The sequence below is a fragment of the Nyctereutes procyonoides genome, unplaced genomic scaffold, assembly GCF_905146905.1.
Source record: "Nyctereutes procyonoides isolate TBG_1078 unplaced genomic scaffold, NYPRO_anot_genome, whole genome shotgun sequence".
NCBI classification, from domain to species: domain Eukaryota; kingdom Metazoa; phylum Chordata; class Mammalia; order Carnivora; family Canidae; genus Nyctereutes; species Nyctereutes procyonoides.
The window spans coordinates 25,871,624-25,886,732 of NW_026575131.1; the positions used below are offsets into that span (position 1 = coordinate 25,871,624).

The following is a 15,109-nucleotide window of genomic DNA, read 5'->3' on the forward strand; positions in this document are numbered from 1 at the left end:
TTTATTATACAGAATGATTCTTCCTTAACATTGGAGGTAGTTGAAGGGACTATAAGTTTTTGAAGTCTCATTATTAGATTTTGATGAGCACGACCCAGATTAATTTAACAGCAGGTGAAACCATCGACTATTAACAATTTAATCTTAGTAGGGTAATGATTCTTCTATTAGCAATCTGGCCTTGATACCTTTTGGACAGGTGCTGAGTGACAGCTTGCCCAAATGCCTGATGGTACTGGGAACACATAGCAGGAAGAACTGGCATATCGTGTTCCATCCCTAAGATTTTGTTTGCTGCCTCAATTGGATATTTCAGGAGAGTTTTTCAGATTAAGAAGAAAGAGCTAATGAGCTCCGAATCTACTTCTCTTCCTATAGCCATGGTTTATAGAGCTGAGTTGATAAAGGAAGGTCACTTTCTGATTTCCCTCAGCAAGGGTCAACCAAGCCAGGTATACTAAAAGTTTATGAACCATAAAATGTGCATAGGAAGCAAGCAGCCACTCAAGCTTTAAAAGGCGAACTTTTGGGGGCATTGCTAATTCATACTAAGACATTCAGTAGGGCGTAGCTCAAATTAATTTGTTAAGTTATGATCTGGTGGTAGAAAGGGTTGATAGTATTGACTATACCTGGTGAAATCTTATAGGCATCTTAACACTTGAAAAGGACTGTTAAAATGATGAACAGATTGAGGTTTTTTTTTTTTAAAGATTTTATTTATTCATGAGAGACACAGAGAGAGAGAGGCAGAGACACAGGCAGAGGGAGAAGCAGGCTCCATGCAGGGAGCCCGATGTGGGACTTGATCCTGGGACTCCAGGATCACACCTTGGGCAGAAGGCAGGCGTTCAACCGCTGAGCCACCCAGGCATTCCAGGTGTTTTTTGTTTTGTTTTTAATAAAGATGTATTTATTTATTTATTTGAGAGAGCAAGAAAGAGAGTGCATGAACAGTGGAGGGGCAGAGGGAGAGAGACAGGGAGAGAGAGAATCCTCAAGGATACATGCTGCTGAACCCAGAGCATGATGCAGGACTCAGTCCCAGAACTCTTGAAATGGTGACCTGAGCCTACATCAAGAGTCGGCTGCTTAACCAAGTGAGCCACCCAGGTGCCCCACATTGAGGTTTAAAAAACAAAGTCAGGCAGAAAAATAGTATCACCTTTTCAACTTTATATGTAGTATATTTCTTTTTTTTTTTAAAGATGATTTATTTTAGAGTGTGTGTGAGCAGGGGGAGGGGCAGAAGGAGAGAGAAGAGAGATAGAGAGAGGAGTCCTCAGGTAGACTCCTCACTGAGTATAGAGCCCAACAAGGGACTTGATCCCAGGACCCTAAGATCATGACTTGAACAAAATCAAGAGTTGGATGCTTAGCTGATGGAGGCACCCAGGTGCTCTGATACGTAGTTTATTTCTATTCATTAGCCAAAGGCAATGGTGTTGACTCTGCTGCTGGATTTCTATGACCTGGGAAACCTTGGAACATATTGTTTGATTCCCTTGGAGTCTATATTCCTATACACGCCTATATATGCGTGTTTTTGCAAGGACTAAGTTAATACGGAAGATATTTGAATAGGATACCTGAGAATCAAATTGTTCAAGATTCCTGAAATAATCATCTTATTCAATTTATAAAATGCCAGAACAGCTACATACCCATTGGTATGATTCAAAGTCTGAGAGGTGTTTAAAGACTATCATTTTGTCTCTTCCCATTTCTAAGCCCACCCTCCGAAGGTTACCACTGCTAAGGATTTAGTATTATTCCAGTCACTGAACTGTTTATTAACTCAAAAAATATGCAGCATCCATAGGGCTTCCTTTACCGTTTTTCAATAAAATGCAGCCATATTTTACATATGATTCTGTAACTTACTTGTTTGTATCACTCAGCTGAACATCATAGACATTCCTTCTGGTAACTGTGTGTAGATCTCACTGTTCTTAACATAGTGAAAAAATTTTCCTGAGGGTGAATCTACCATATTTCACTCAATCATTCCCATATGTATGGGCACTCAGTTTTTAATTTTGGAGGACTGCTTTTGTTTTGTTCTTTTCGTTTTGTTTTTGCTAAAATCCCTGCTGCCGCATATATCTAAAGATATTTTTTTTCTAAGAGACCGAAGCTCTGCCCCGCTTTACTTGTTATGTGACCTTGGGCAGTTACTTTTCCTTCTCTGACTCTCAGCTTCCTCCAGCAATAAAATAAGTATAATTATAGTCCTTACTTTTACATTTCTTGTAACAATTAAATACAGTAGTATTGCTTTAGTGCTTAACACCTTGCCTGGGACATAATTAAGTATCCAGTAGATGGTTGCTGTTACTCCTTTCCTACTGTTTGATCATCTCTCACTCCTGTTTTTTTGTTTGTGTGTTTGTTTTTTGAAGGCAAGGAGGTGAGCACTGTGCATATTTGCTTAAAGCTAATAACTGGAAGATATTGTTGGCCCGATTTCTGGCTAGGCAAGCAGAAAGGCAGTGTTGTAGGCTGCAGAAAACCCCAGTTTGTCAGCCTGGTGATTATTATTTTTTTTTTTATATGCTGTCCCTGAGGAACATGATAGAATTTGTTTTACTTCTCTTCTGCCAGGAAGTAACCCTTCTGGCTTTGTTAGAAGCGTGGTTTGTAATAATTGTACCCACCCCAGATGGCTCCTGAAAACCCTTTGAAATGCCATCTGCCAGGCGTGTGTCCAGCCGGCAGCCTGTCATTCTGCTAGAAGAAAAGAGGAGGCGGGGTCCCCTCCCCTGCCCTTTTCTCCCAGCGTCACTGAATGGAGCCTGGTCATGTTGGCCCAGACCCAGGGCGGGTTGCTTAGAGGGTAACTGGGAGTAAACCTCCTGCCTGCCTGCAGAGTAGGAAGGTTTTGTCTGGGTAATAAACCCTGAAGGTTTTGTGGGTGGAGACTAGCCCGCCCCCCACCTCCTTCCCCTGCAGCTCAAAGGCCACCAAACATATTTATTTACATGGCAAAATCGAATCCACTGGTTCCATCTTTCCTCTAAAATGTAGCATTTTTTTGGAAGTGCTTCATAATTTTGGATCCTTTCAGGAAATTAAGAATCAAGGGTGACTGTTGCCTTTAGAGTGACTCTGACAGATTGGTTCTCAAAACATGGTTGAAAGACTCAGGGAGGAAGAGGTGGCTCAAGAAGCGGGGGAAAAAAATCCCACCATTGTCTGGTTTCAAGGAAGACTCTGAAAACCCCAACACATTTTGCACTGGTTTTATTTATCCTCATCTTTTTTGAGGGGATGGGGATAGGATATGGGGATAGATGAAGTTAATGGAATTTTGGCATGGAGGCTAAGAGTTGCCATATAGAATGCATTTGGGACAGATCCCTTTGCAGCAAGTTTCAAAGAGTTTCTATCCTTGCCCCACGCTGAGATTTTGCAATATGCTATAGACTGTGTTTTCCCAGTAACAGTCTAGTTTTTTTTCACTTGGTTCCAAGACATTATACCCTCTTCCTTTGCTCCTGCCTTGCTGACGGGCTACCTCTTAGTCTCCTTTGAGGATCTGCCTTGTTTTCTCAGTTCTAGAAATTACAGAGTTTTAGTGTTCAACCCAAACCTTTTGGCATCTTTTTGTATACTCCCCTCTCCCCCAAGATTATCTCTCTCTTGCCTTCAGATGCCAGTGGTTTATTGATCACTCTCAATTTTATTTCCCAGTCTCCACTGTGTTCTTCAGGCTTACCTGGTGAGTCGTCCAGAGCCCTCCACATCTAGGTGTCTAACAGGCAACTCAAACTTTACACGTCCCAGGATGAACTCTTAATGTTTTTCCCCTGAGAACCACCACCAACCCCCCCCCTCCCCCCCACTTCTTGATCTCTGTAAAGGACACAAGGCCATTTGCCCAGGGCAAAGAATGGGCTGTCAGTCTTTATCCCTCTGTTTTTCTTACACACTCCATCCACTCCCATCAGTAAGCTCTGTCTTCAAAATATAGACTTCATGTGGCTTGATGAGTTTAATATGTCTGTGCTATGGACTGTGTCACAGCTATTTGAAATATTCACAACGTATGATAGAAATCTGATTGCTTCTCACTGCCTCCGTCCTACTCTTCTTGTCCATGACCTGATTTTCTCTCACATGGACCATAATAAGCACCTCCCTGGTCTCATTGCTTCTGTTCATGCCCGTCTCCCCTTATTACTCTGCCCAAAACCTCTTTGTCAAGCTCCACTATCTTTGTAAAATGAATCCTAGCACCACCCTGCTGAAATCTTACCAGTAGCTTTCTCTTCTTCCTTAGAATAAAATATAAAGTGTTTGCTGTAGCTTTCCTAACTAACCTCTTCCCTGTTACCCTGTCATAGTTCTCTGGCCTTTTTGCGCTTCTCATATCCCAAGTCTATTCCTGCATCAAAGTTTTTGGCCTTTCCGCCTGCCTGGAATGCTTTCCCATCACTTTGGCAGCCCTCTCCATTTGGGTGGCACCTCCTTAGCCAGGCTTTCCCTAATCCCCATCTAAAATAGCTTTCCTCCTCTCAGGGCGTGGTTCCTTCTTCCAAGATACTTTTAAACCCTTTAGCCTACATTTGTCGCAGGCATTTTAATCTATGTTTCCTATGGAAGATTATTTCCACCTGAAATTATATGTTATCCTCACATACACATTTGTTTTCTGTCTTTCATAGTAAAATATACATTTCACTAGGGTAGAGGCTTTGTCTTGTTTGCCAGTTTCCCTGGTGCCTGAACTGGTACCTGGCATGAATTGAGACCTCAATAAATATTTATCAAAAAAAATGAAACATGGTGATAGATGTAATGAGATCTATAATATATACACACATATACACATATAAATATATACATAACATTTGAATTATAGTGTTCTTTTTTTAAGATTTATTTATTTATTTATGATAGAGAGAGAGAGAGAGAGAATCAGAGACAACACAGGAGGAGGCAGAAGCAGGCTCCATGCCGGGAACCCGATGCGGGACTCGATCCTGGGACTCCAGGATCACACCCTGGGCCAAAGGCAGACGCCAAACTGCTGAGCCACCCAGGGATCCCCGAATTATAGTGTTCTATCAACTCATTTCATTCTACCAATGACATAAACTATAATATGTGATGATGATTATTGAGCTATGTCTTCTCAATGGTTTATTTCATTCATTCACACACAACAAACCTATAGTGTAAGTAGGTAAGTACCATTATTATCCCTGTTTCACAGATGAGGAAACCAAGTAATAACAGAAGCTAAGGAACATGCCCAAGACCACAATTTGTTGGGAGGCAAGCCTTGAACTGTTTTAGATTGAGATTGGAGATCTCAATTTAAAATTGTAAGCTAACCTGAAAGGACTTGTCATCATCTGCCGGGGAACCCAAAATGGGAACAGATCAAGAAACAGTACAAGAGTAGACTTGTGGACATAAGCAGACTTCTTTACTGGAAAGCTCCAGCATGTGGGACCTGATAAGCAAACGTATGCAATACAACCATACTGTATTGCATAAAACCATACAGTTTGCAGCTATTTATGACACTCAGATTTAGGGGCGTCTGGGTGGTTCAGTCGGTTAAGCGTCTGCTTTTGGCTCAGGGTCTTGGCACAGGGTCTTGGGATCGAGCCCTACATCCGGTTCTCTGCTCAGTGGGGAGTCTACTTCTCCCTCTCCTTCTGGGTGCCGCTCCCCCTTCTTGTGCTCTCTCTGTCTCTGTCAAATAAATCTTTTTTTTTTTAAAGTGGTCTGACTCTACAGTCAGACCTGATATTAAAAAAAAAAAAAAACCCACTCAGATTTCAGATATTAAAAAAACCAGGCTCAATTTAAAAAATATATTTTCCTGAAGTAAATATGCAACAAGTGTTGAGTTTTTGACTTTAAAGAATTCTGGGTGGCCACAGTAGGTGTGTGGACATGACCATTCACGTAGGCAATGATGAGAGAACATTAGAGCCACAAGGTACATAGAGTTGGTTATTGAATTGCTTTAAAGTTTCTAGGATTAGGGGGGAAATCCTTGCTTATTAAGTTCCTAGGAATATGGAAAAATCCCTGCCTATCATGTAGGAAAACATCGACCTTAAAGCACCACAGGTAATAGCACCTTACAAAATGACTTAGGTTGATCGTATTACCTAACTTGAATGTAAGAGCAGAAATCATGTGTTTTGCTCTTTTTTTGGTCTTTTATAATATTTAACAGAAGATCTATCTTCTTACCCACTATCATAATTGCTTCTTGGTTTGTTTTCTTGGTTTGTGTGTAATTCACATTCCTTCTACATTGCTTCCATGCTTTTGGTAGAGATTAGGCTAAAATAACTTGTCTACCGCCTAGCACCTGAGCTGGGTGACTTACATACTCCAGAGGCCCTACATTATTCATAAGAAGAATTGTTGTATTTATTAGTCATTGGGAGAATGACCATATTAACTCAATGGGAGAATTTTCTAAGCAATTCAGTGCTCCTTCTTTCCCATCAGAACTTATGGGTGGCCTCTTTTCATCAAACATATTAATTACACGGGTAGAGCGGCGGCATTTTAATCCCTGGGAGATATCCAACCACCGATCTTGGGCAATTGCATTTCTCTAGTGATGTGTTTATGTAGTGGGTGTCATTTTCTTCAAAGGGCTTATTACATTGGAACTTGCCGGATGTACTTTGGAACGCAAGAATTTTTGAGGCCTGTGTTAAAAAATATAAGCCCCTTAGGCTGTGAGCTTAAGGTGGATAACTTTTTAGTATTTACTGGAGTCCTAAAAGCTGCCAGTTGTGAATGTTGTCCATATAAAATCCAGTTTGCCTTTTTCATTCAGTGCACTTTAAGAAATGATAAAAAACTCACCCCAGGCTACCCAGCTGGACTTGGTTTGTGTTCTTTCTCCCATTTGAAGGTTCCCAGCACTAGAGGGTGGAAGTGAGGATGCTGTGCTGTTAGAAACAAGTTGTCTCTGCTGGGTCTCTGTTTGGGCAGATGGGTGGGCAGCTTTAGGTCCTAACTCCAGCCTACAGAACAGGTTATTCTAATTATGACTGAATGGGGAGCATCCTGTTTTCATCGACTGTGCATTTGTCTTGTCGGCTGTAGGCACGACCCGATCTCCCAGAGAAGGAGAAGTACCTGGCGTGGACTATAACTTTCTGACTGTGAAGGAGTTCTTGGACCTCGAGCAGAGCGGGACCCTTCTGGAAGTCGGCACCTATGAAGGTGAGTGTGTCTATGTGACAGAGGTGAGGATGCCTCTCTCCTGGGCACTTCAGAGGATCCGGAACGATTGAAGCAAAAGGGTTTTGTGAACTAGAGAAGTCTAATCCATGATAGGAGATTGCAGTTCACCTTAATATGACTGATAAAATATATGGAGTAAGGCTTTGTGGAGCTCTTTTAAAATGTCCTCCCCCCCAAGAGTTTTCTCCTTTATTAATTGAAGTGTGTGTGTGTGTGTGTGTGTGTGTGTGTGTGTGTGTGTGTGTGTGTGTTTTAGTATGGGCTTTCATGGTATTAGAAAAAAGAGGGAAAAGAATCATGGTCAATCACAAAATGTGACCTTACGGTATTTTTTTAATCTTGAAGCAATGAAATGTCTTTTTTTTTTTTTACGACTAATTGATTTTTGATGTATTTTTTGAGTAGATAATACATGTATATGCTTCAGGGAGCAGAATGTTTCAAAAGTAGTAAGAAATTTCTTTCGTATACCTATCTTTATCTGCCTAATTTCAAATAATCCTGTCTCTCAAAATTATATCCAGTGCCATTTACTTTTTCATTTTCCTTCTGCAATTTCTTAATGTAATTACAGGGACACATGTGCATGTGTGTTCTTTGCATGTGCTCTTATTTCTTCCCTATTTTTTTCGAAAAGTAGTATACAATACATGCTTTTTGGTACCTTGGTCTTTTATTTAACACTGTCTTACAGTTCTTTGCAATTTCAGTAATAGAAATTACTGTTTTGTCTTTTACAAGGCTGTGTAATCTCTTGGTATCAGTATAGCTGTGATTTAACTAGTTCCCTTTGGATAAATATTTTTAATATTTTAAAACACTACTTCATTGAATAACATGGACATAAATCATTTTGTAGAAGTGAAAATATGTCTATAGGACAAGATTCCACAAATAGAATGTCAAGGTCAAAGCCAAAGGTAGGGAAAAAAATTCAACATACATTTTCTAAAATCAATAGCGTAGCTAGATTGCTCTTCTGAGTGTTATTACTTGAGACAGAAGAGCATAATATGATACTATTAACTAGGTCAGATTTGTCCAAATTATTATGTGCATGTCTTTGTGATCTTTTAAAATTTGGATTTAGGGGATCCCTGGGTGGCTCAGTGGTTTAGCACCTGCCTTTTGCCCCGGGACGTGATCCTGGAGTCCTGGGACTGAGTCCCACGTCAGGGTCCCAGCATGGAGCCTGCTTCTACCTCTGCCTGCCTGTGTGTGTGTGTGTGTGTGTGTGTGTGTGTGTCTTGTGAATGAATAAATGAAATCTTTAAAAATAAATAAATAAAACTTGGATTTATTTGGTAACCACAGGGGCATTTTCAAGAGTAGACTTAAAAACAAAACGTACACACCAAGAAGACTTTTATTAGGGATATTAAAGCTTTGATATGATAACAGTCCCTGTTACAGGCAGTGGCTAACAGGTAATGGTCATGGATCTTAGGTATATGGATTATGGTTTGATATTCTTTGGTGGGAGAAAGGGAAGAGCATCATCTTTGTACCTTCTGCTCATTTCCAAATTGTGAATATACCCTGGGCTGTGTTTAGATGTTAATCAAATTTCTGATTGTGAATTCAAGAATATTTCCCTCGAGTATGGCTAATTATTGGTTGTCTCCATTTCTGTGAAGTGTTGCGATACGATTGGTGTTTGGGGAAGTGGGAGGGGATCCAAAGGATAAGTAACTAAGGCCTAGGAGTGAGGTGAGGGAAGGGAGGGGGCTAAGTGGATGTACCAGGAACGTCTTCAAGGTTGTCTTGCAAATGTGAATCTAGCTAAAAATTCAGTTGGCCCAGAAGAGGGCAAATGTGAATCCTCTTTCATTAGCAGAAAGTGGATTGTCCTTATTTGAAATCAGTTATTATGCCCATCTGGGGAGCTTAAATCCCCTAATATAAAAAACAACTATTTGCATTTTTGGAAAGGATGAAGGGGAGAATAGTTGTGCAATGCCAAAGAGTGTTGGATTGGAAAAGAAAAGCATGTGGTGTAGACAACAACTTGCCTGGAAAACAAGGAAGATAAGCTCATTTTCTCCAGTTGTTTATATTACAAATGATTTATAGATGGAGTTACTTTGTTTCCTTTTTGATTATATTGCATTGACAGAGGTAACTCTTATCACTGAATTTTTAGATGGGTTTGCTGAGACCTAGCATTTAGGAACATTTTCGAGGTTGTATAGCTGGTGCTAAAATGTGGGAGCCTGGAACCAAACCCAGCTCAGTTGGACTTTCAGATCTCACACATTCTTACCTGAAAACTCCAAGAAGAACATCCTGAATGTAACTAAAAAGTCTTAGAAATAACTCGTCCATACTTGAACCTAACTCCATGGTTGGTAGCAACAGGGAAACGTTTTTCAGAGTGTCCAATCGCCTCATGTAAAACTGTCATTCTGTGACTGTTGCTCTGTTGTTTCGGAGTTGAAATTTTCTTAGGCCCAGCATTAATACATCCCATTTTTCAGCCGTTTGACTGTTCAGTGTTTGTCAGCCTTTGACCTTTTAGCTGTATAATTTCCCTACCATATGAGACAGCTCATACTTTTTTGGGACTAACTGAAGTGTATTATGTTGACTCTTATAAGCTGGAAGCAAAATGGAATTTTTATTAAATGCCAGATACTGTCACAGGAATAGAGCTGGGTAGATCTTGAGAGAGCTTCCTCTGTCCTTGCCTCCCTTGGACTGGCCCCGACGGTGGCTGTCTGTCGGACACTAACGAGCGTGCAGGCTGGGCGTGCAGGCTGGGCGGCTGCCCTGCCTGAGATGGAATCTCAGCCCTTCTGCTGTCGAGCTGTGTGCCCTCCGGCAAGTTGCTTAATGCTCCGTGTCTCCATTTTCCCTTTGGTAAAATGAGGATAATAATAGTGCTTCCTCATAGGTAGGATTAAATGAGACAATAATTGGAAAGGGCTGAGCATAGTGTCTGACACATGTAAGCTCTCAATCAGCATTAGCTCTTATATTTACACACACGACTGGTCCGAAATTGCCACCCTGGTGGATTCCCTCCCCCTTCTGCTAGTCAGTAAACCAGTGCGGTTGCCAGTAAAATGTCTTTATTTACTTGCCAGGTACTCACCATCCTATTTTCTGCTCGTTTTTTTTGTTTTGTTTTTTTGCCTGTCCTGGTTCCAGAGAGGAAAAGTCTGGCATAACAACACTCTTTTTTTTTTTATTTTTTTTATTTTTTAAGCTTATTTATTTATTTTTTTAGTATTCTCTGCACCCAGTGTGGGGCTCAAACTCATGACCCTGAGGTGAAGCATTGCATGCTCTTCTACTGAGCCAGGCAAATGCCCCCACAACACACTCTTTAAGGCAAGCCACTTTGATCATTTTAGGTAAAAGGAATAAATGTACTTGACGAAATACTATAGTGAAGAACATAAACCTATTTAAGTCCATTTTCCTTCCCTTCCTCCCCATAGGGAGCCACCGTTAAAGGATCTAGAGTAGAGATTCAGAAAACTTGCACACAGGGCAAGTTTGGGGACACAGAGGGCATGTACCTACATACTCATGTTTATCTCACCCTATTCTTAGCCTTCCGACTTCACTTATCTTGGAAATTTTTCCGCATTACCACATACAGTTCTATCTCACTCTTTGAAAATGCTACGAAGTATCCCAATGTATGCTGACCAGTCCTCTGCAGGTGGACATTCAGGATGTTCCCACCCCTCCCCCATTTTTGGTGTCTTGTAAACATGGCTGCAGTGAGCATCGCTGCACCAATACCTCACTACAGTGCTCTGAATAGGACTATCCAGGAGGTTTCTGGCAGTGCAGTATTAGAGCAAGCCCGTTGGGACATACACAGTTCAATTCAGTAAGTATTTATTGACCGTTTGCTTTGCATTAGTTTTTTTTTTTTTTAAGATTTTATTTATTTGAGAGAGTGAGAAAGAATACAAGAAGGGGGAGTGTCAGAGCGAGAAGGAGAAGCAGGATCCCCCTGAGCAGGGAACCCAATGCAGGACTTGATCCCCGGGCTCCAGGCCCCGGGGATCATGACCTGAACCAAAGGCAGACCTTAACTGGCTGAGCCACCTAGGGGCTCCTGCATCAGATGTTATTCTGTGGCAAAGGTGTTATGTAAAGGACGGAAAACCAAGCACCCCTGCCTTTAAAGATGCTTATGGTTTTCGTTTTTTATTTTTGCCAACACTGTCCAGCATATCCTATGTGCTGGATGCTCTTCAAAGTATGTTACATGCACCCACTCACTTAATTACTCACCGATCCTATGAGGTAGGTACAGTTGATTCCCCATTTTATAGAAGAAGAACATGAGGTCCAGAGAGGCCAGTTATTTTTCTAAGTTCACATGGTGAACTGGGAATAGAGCTGGGATCCAAACTCATGCAGCCTGGCTCCAGGGTTTGTGCTCTGCAGCCCCTCAATATTATGAGGCAAATTAAACAATTTCAAGAGAAGCCACATGTGTTCTGAGAATGGAGACCGGGTGCTCCAGAAGCATACGGCAAGGGTACTGCATCTCATCTCACATCAGAGTAGACCCCCTTGTAGATGTGACAGTTGAACTGAAGCTTGTCAGAGGACCTCAGGGGTTCATATGAACGACTGAGGAATAGGATTTCAGTTTGGAAGTCAGTACTAGTATTGAGGCCTGATTCCAGGGATAGCAAGTGGGATAAACCAAGAGAAGGTCAGAACATGAGTTCTAGAGAAGGAGAGACAAAGAACTATGCCTTGCTTGAGAACCAGCGAAGGCCAACAGAACTTCCTTTGGTGATGGAACTGTTCAGTATTCTGGGCCGTCCAACATGGCAGCCACTAGCCGCATGTAATTATTGTGACTAAGCAACCGAATTTTACATTTAGTTTAATTGAAACTGATTTTACATTGAATAGTCACAGGTATCTGGTGGCTGCCACATTTGACAGCACAGCTCGAGAATGAAAGGTGCTACAGGGAATAGTGAGCACCTACTCCAGATGGGCCCTCCTCTCTCAGCTGACTGTAGAGAGCTAAGCACATGCTTAAGAGTTAAGCTCCTTTAAAAAAGGATAATTTTGAATCCCCTCAAAGAGTGTGTTACTGCAGAGTAGTGGTGATCTTTTGTGGGCACATCAATGACGCGTGAAAAGGTGGACAAGTAGAGTGAAGCAATAAAACCTCAGGGTGGGGTAACCATCAGCAAAGTCCTTAAGGGTCAGTATATGTATGGAGTGTAGGGTTGCAGGGTTATAGCATTTTATTTTATTTTTATTTTTTTTAATTTTTTTTTATTTATTTATGATAGTCACACACACACACACAGAGAGAGAGAGAGAGAGAGAGGCAGAGACATAGGCAGAGGGAGAGCAGGCTGCATGCAGGGAGCCCAACGTGGGATTCGATCCCGGGTCTCCAGGATCGCGCCCTGGGCCAAAGGCAGGCGCTAAACCGCTGCGCCACCCAGGGATCCCGGTTATAGGATTTTAAAGCTGGAAATGCAGTAGAGTCATTTCTTCAGAAGACAGAACTAAGATTCAGGGAGAGACTAGTCTAAGACACTAGAGAGAATTGGGAGAAAGCCTGGACAAAAGCGCATCGCCCAAGCTACGTCACAGGCAGGACTGCAATCCTTATATTTCCCATTCTGCTCCCTGGAAATGGACACCTCCTTTGTAGACTGTATGACTAGTTGGTTTCCTCAGTTGTTTCTTTAAACATAAAATGCTGAGCAAAACCAGATCGTCCTCCTGGGTCTTACAGTGCACAAGGCACAGTATTCAAATAGTCACAGAAATAAGTGTACAGTTGTGAGTGTGCAAGAGTCTATAGAGGAGACTTTAGGTTGAGGAGATTTGATCTCTCTGGAGTTGGGAAAAGCTTTCCTATAGAAGTAATCATTGAAGTGAATCACTCTAGAAGTGAGATTGCTAGATTTAACAAATAAAAATAGAGAACATCTGGTTTTGTGTTTTATCTGGCAACCCTAGATGGAGTCAGCTTTGGACTGTGGTGGTGGTGGTGGTGAGATGACTACATCTTGAGATATTAATGTGATTAAAAAGCTGGACTTGGTAAATGTATCAGTTATAAGAGGGAGGTAGAAGATGCAAGTGATCGTGGTCCTTCTTTATGACTCCTAGTTTCTGTCTTACATAATTAGATGGATGCTGGTACCATTTGCTGAGATAAGGAACTTGGGAAAGGACCAGGTTTGGTGGTGGGGCTAGGGGCTGCATAATGAAACTTCCTGTGCCCCAGCAGCTATAATGCTGAGAGTTGCATTCACTCCACCAGTTAGTGGCTCTACCTGTCTACATAAAGAGCCTAACCATTGTCCCTCACAAAGCATAGAAGCTATTAGTGGAGCTCATCATTGATCTCTGCTTTGCAATTTGAACCAACGCCTCCTCCTGTCATTAGATAGATTTGACATCAAGGCAAAGAAAACAGAAATAAATGTGTCTTTCCTCCTTGGCTCAAATTCCTAATTGTGGCAGTGAACAAATTTATTTGATACGGTGCTTAAAATAAATCAGCTGCACCATCTCTTTTTGCCTTGCTTTTCTTTCTTCTTCTTTTTTTTTTTTTACTTGTTGACATTTTCACTCCGTGAGACAGGTTGCTGCCTCAGCCAGCCCTTGGGACTTCTCTAGGAGAGAGTTTACAAGGGATGAACTATTCAGTGGGGGTGGTTCCAAACATGCCTGTTTTACAAATGCCTCTGGGTAGAAGAGGCTGATTATACACTTTGAGCATTGCAAAGGTTTTCCCTCAGCATGGAAGTGCAGTGCCAGTGTGACATTTTAAATTCGAGTTATGGGTTGCATATTTCTGCATGTTAATTAAGGAGAGGGATGTCAGCATTCAATAATGTTATTGTTTTTGCTTCCTAGAAGGTCTACGAAAAAAGCAGCTGCCAAGGGTATACTTTTTGGGGACACAGAGATAAAGCAGGGGTGAAGAGAGTTCTTGTTTGTCATTGAGGAAAACGAGACGGTCTGGAGTCCTGTTCTTTGGCAGGCCTTGGAAGCCGTCTGTTGTGATAAGCTCTGTTGGCAAACTCCACCATGGAATGTTCTCTGTTGATAATGAGAATAACCAAAGGGAATCTGTGCTGCAATAGGCTGTTCCTCTGCCTATGAAGATGAAGAGGCTGGTGCCAGGGTAGTTTCGCTTAATTCCCTGCTTAGAGATCCACAGAGATTCCTGGAGTTAACAACATAAGTGTTGGGGACATGTCAGTGCTAGTCCCCATTTACACATTGTGTGAATCTCATCGTCATCTGGGAATACTGATGTCTCTTTTTCCATAGGAGTATTAATAAAGATTATAGTAAGTGAATGTATGGGTAGTGACATGAGAGGTACACAATAAAGGTAAATTTTGATTAATATTGTTCTTTAAATATACATTTGATAACAACACCCTCTTCTGTATTTTAGAGCTTTTATTGGTCTACAACAGTAGGTGCCACTTAAGACTGCTAGGGTTCATTACATGCTAACATTGTTCCAAATGCAGTGGTGAGTACTTTGTACACAGTGTCTATAATTTCATCTACACGAAAAAACCTGCTAGATGAGTACTTTTCTTATCTTTATACCATGAGAACTGAGGCCACAAAGAGAGAGGTCCCTTACCTTGCTCAGGGTCACAAAGCTATTAAGTTATATTACCCTCTTCTGTTCAAAGCCAAATGGCAGTGGCAAGAACAAACATCTTATTATAGGACAGTGGCTTATTGTCCTTTGCGTGCAAATCATGTTTCTGTAGGGTGGAGCAGGTAAGAAAGGGAAGAGTAAAAAGAAAGCGATGGGCGTTTTAGGACTGATACCATCATGTGCTGAGCAAGCAAGTGGAAAGTGAAATAGTGCAGATCTGAGGTCATTGAGATGTGATTG

General features: G+C 41.5%; 1 protein-coding gene across 14 annotated transcripts in view; it reads left to right on the forward strand.

Annotated features, from left to right (window-relative positions):
- The window catches only part of MAGI1 (membrane associated guanylate kinase, WW and PDZ domain containing 1), a 642,704-nt gene that overhangs the window by 509,223 nt on the left and 118,372 nt on the right, over positions 1 to 15,109 (forward strand). For all 14 annotated transcript variants that reach the window (XM_055342834.1, XM_055342837.1, XM_055342839.1 and 11 more), the window contains exon 3: positions 7,090 to 7,209. In XM_055342834.1, the coding sequence (XP_055198809.1) occupies positions 7,090 to 7,209 (120 nt within the window). The remainder of the gene's footprint in view (positions 1 to 7,089; positions 7,210 to 15,109) is intronic.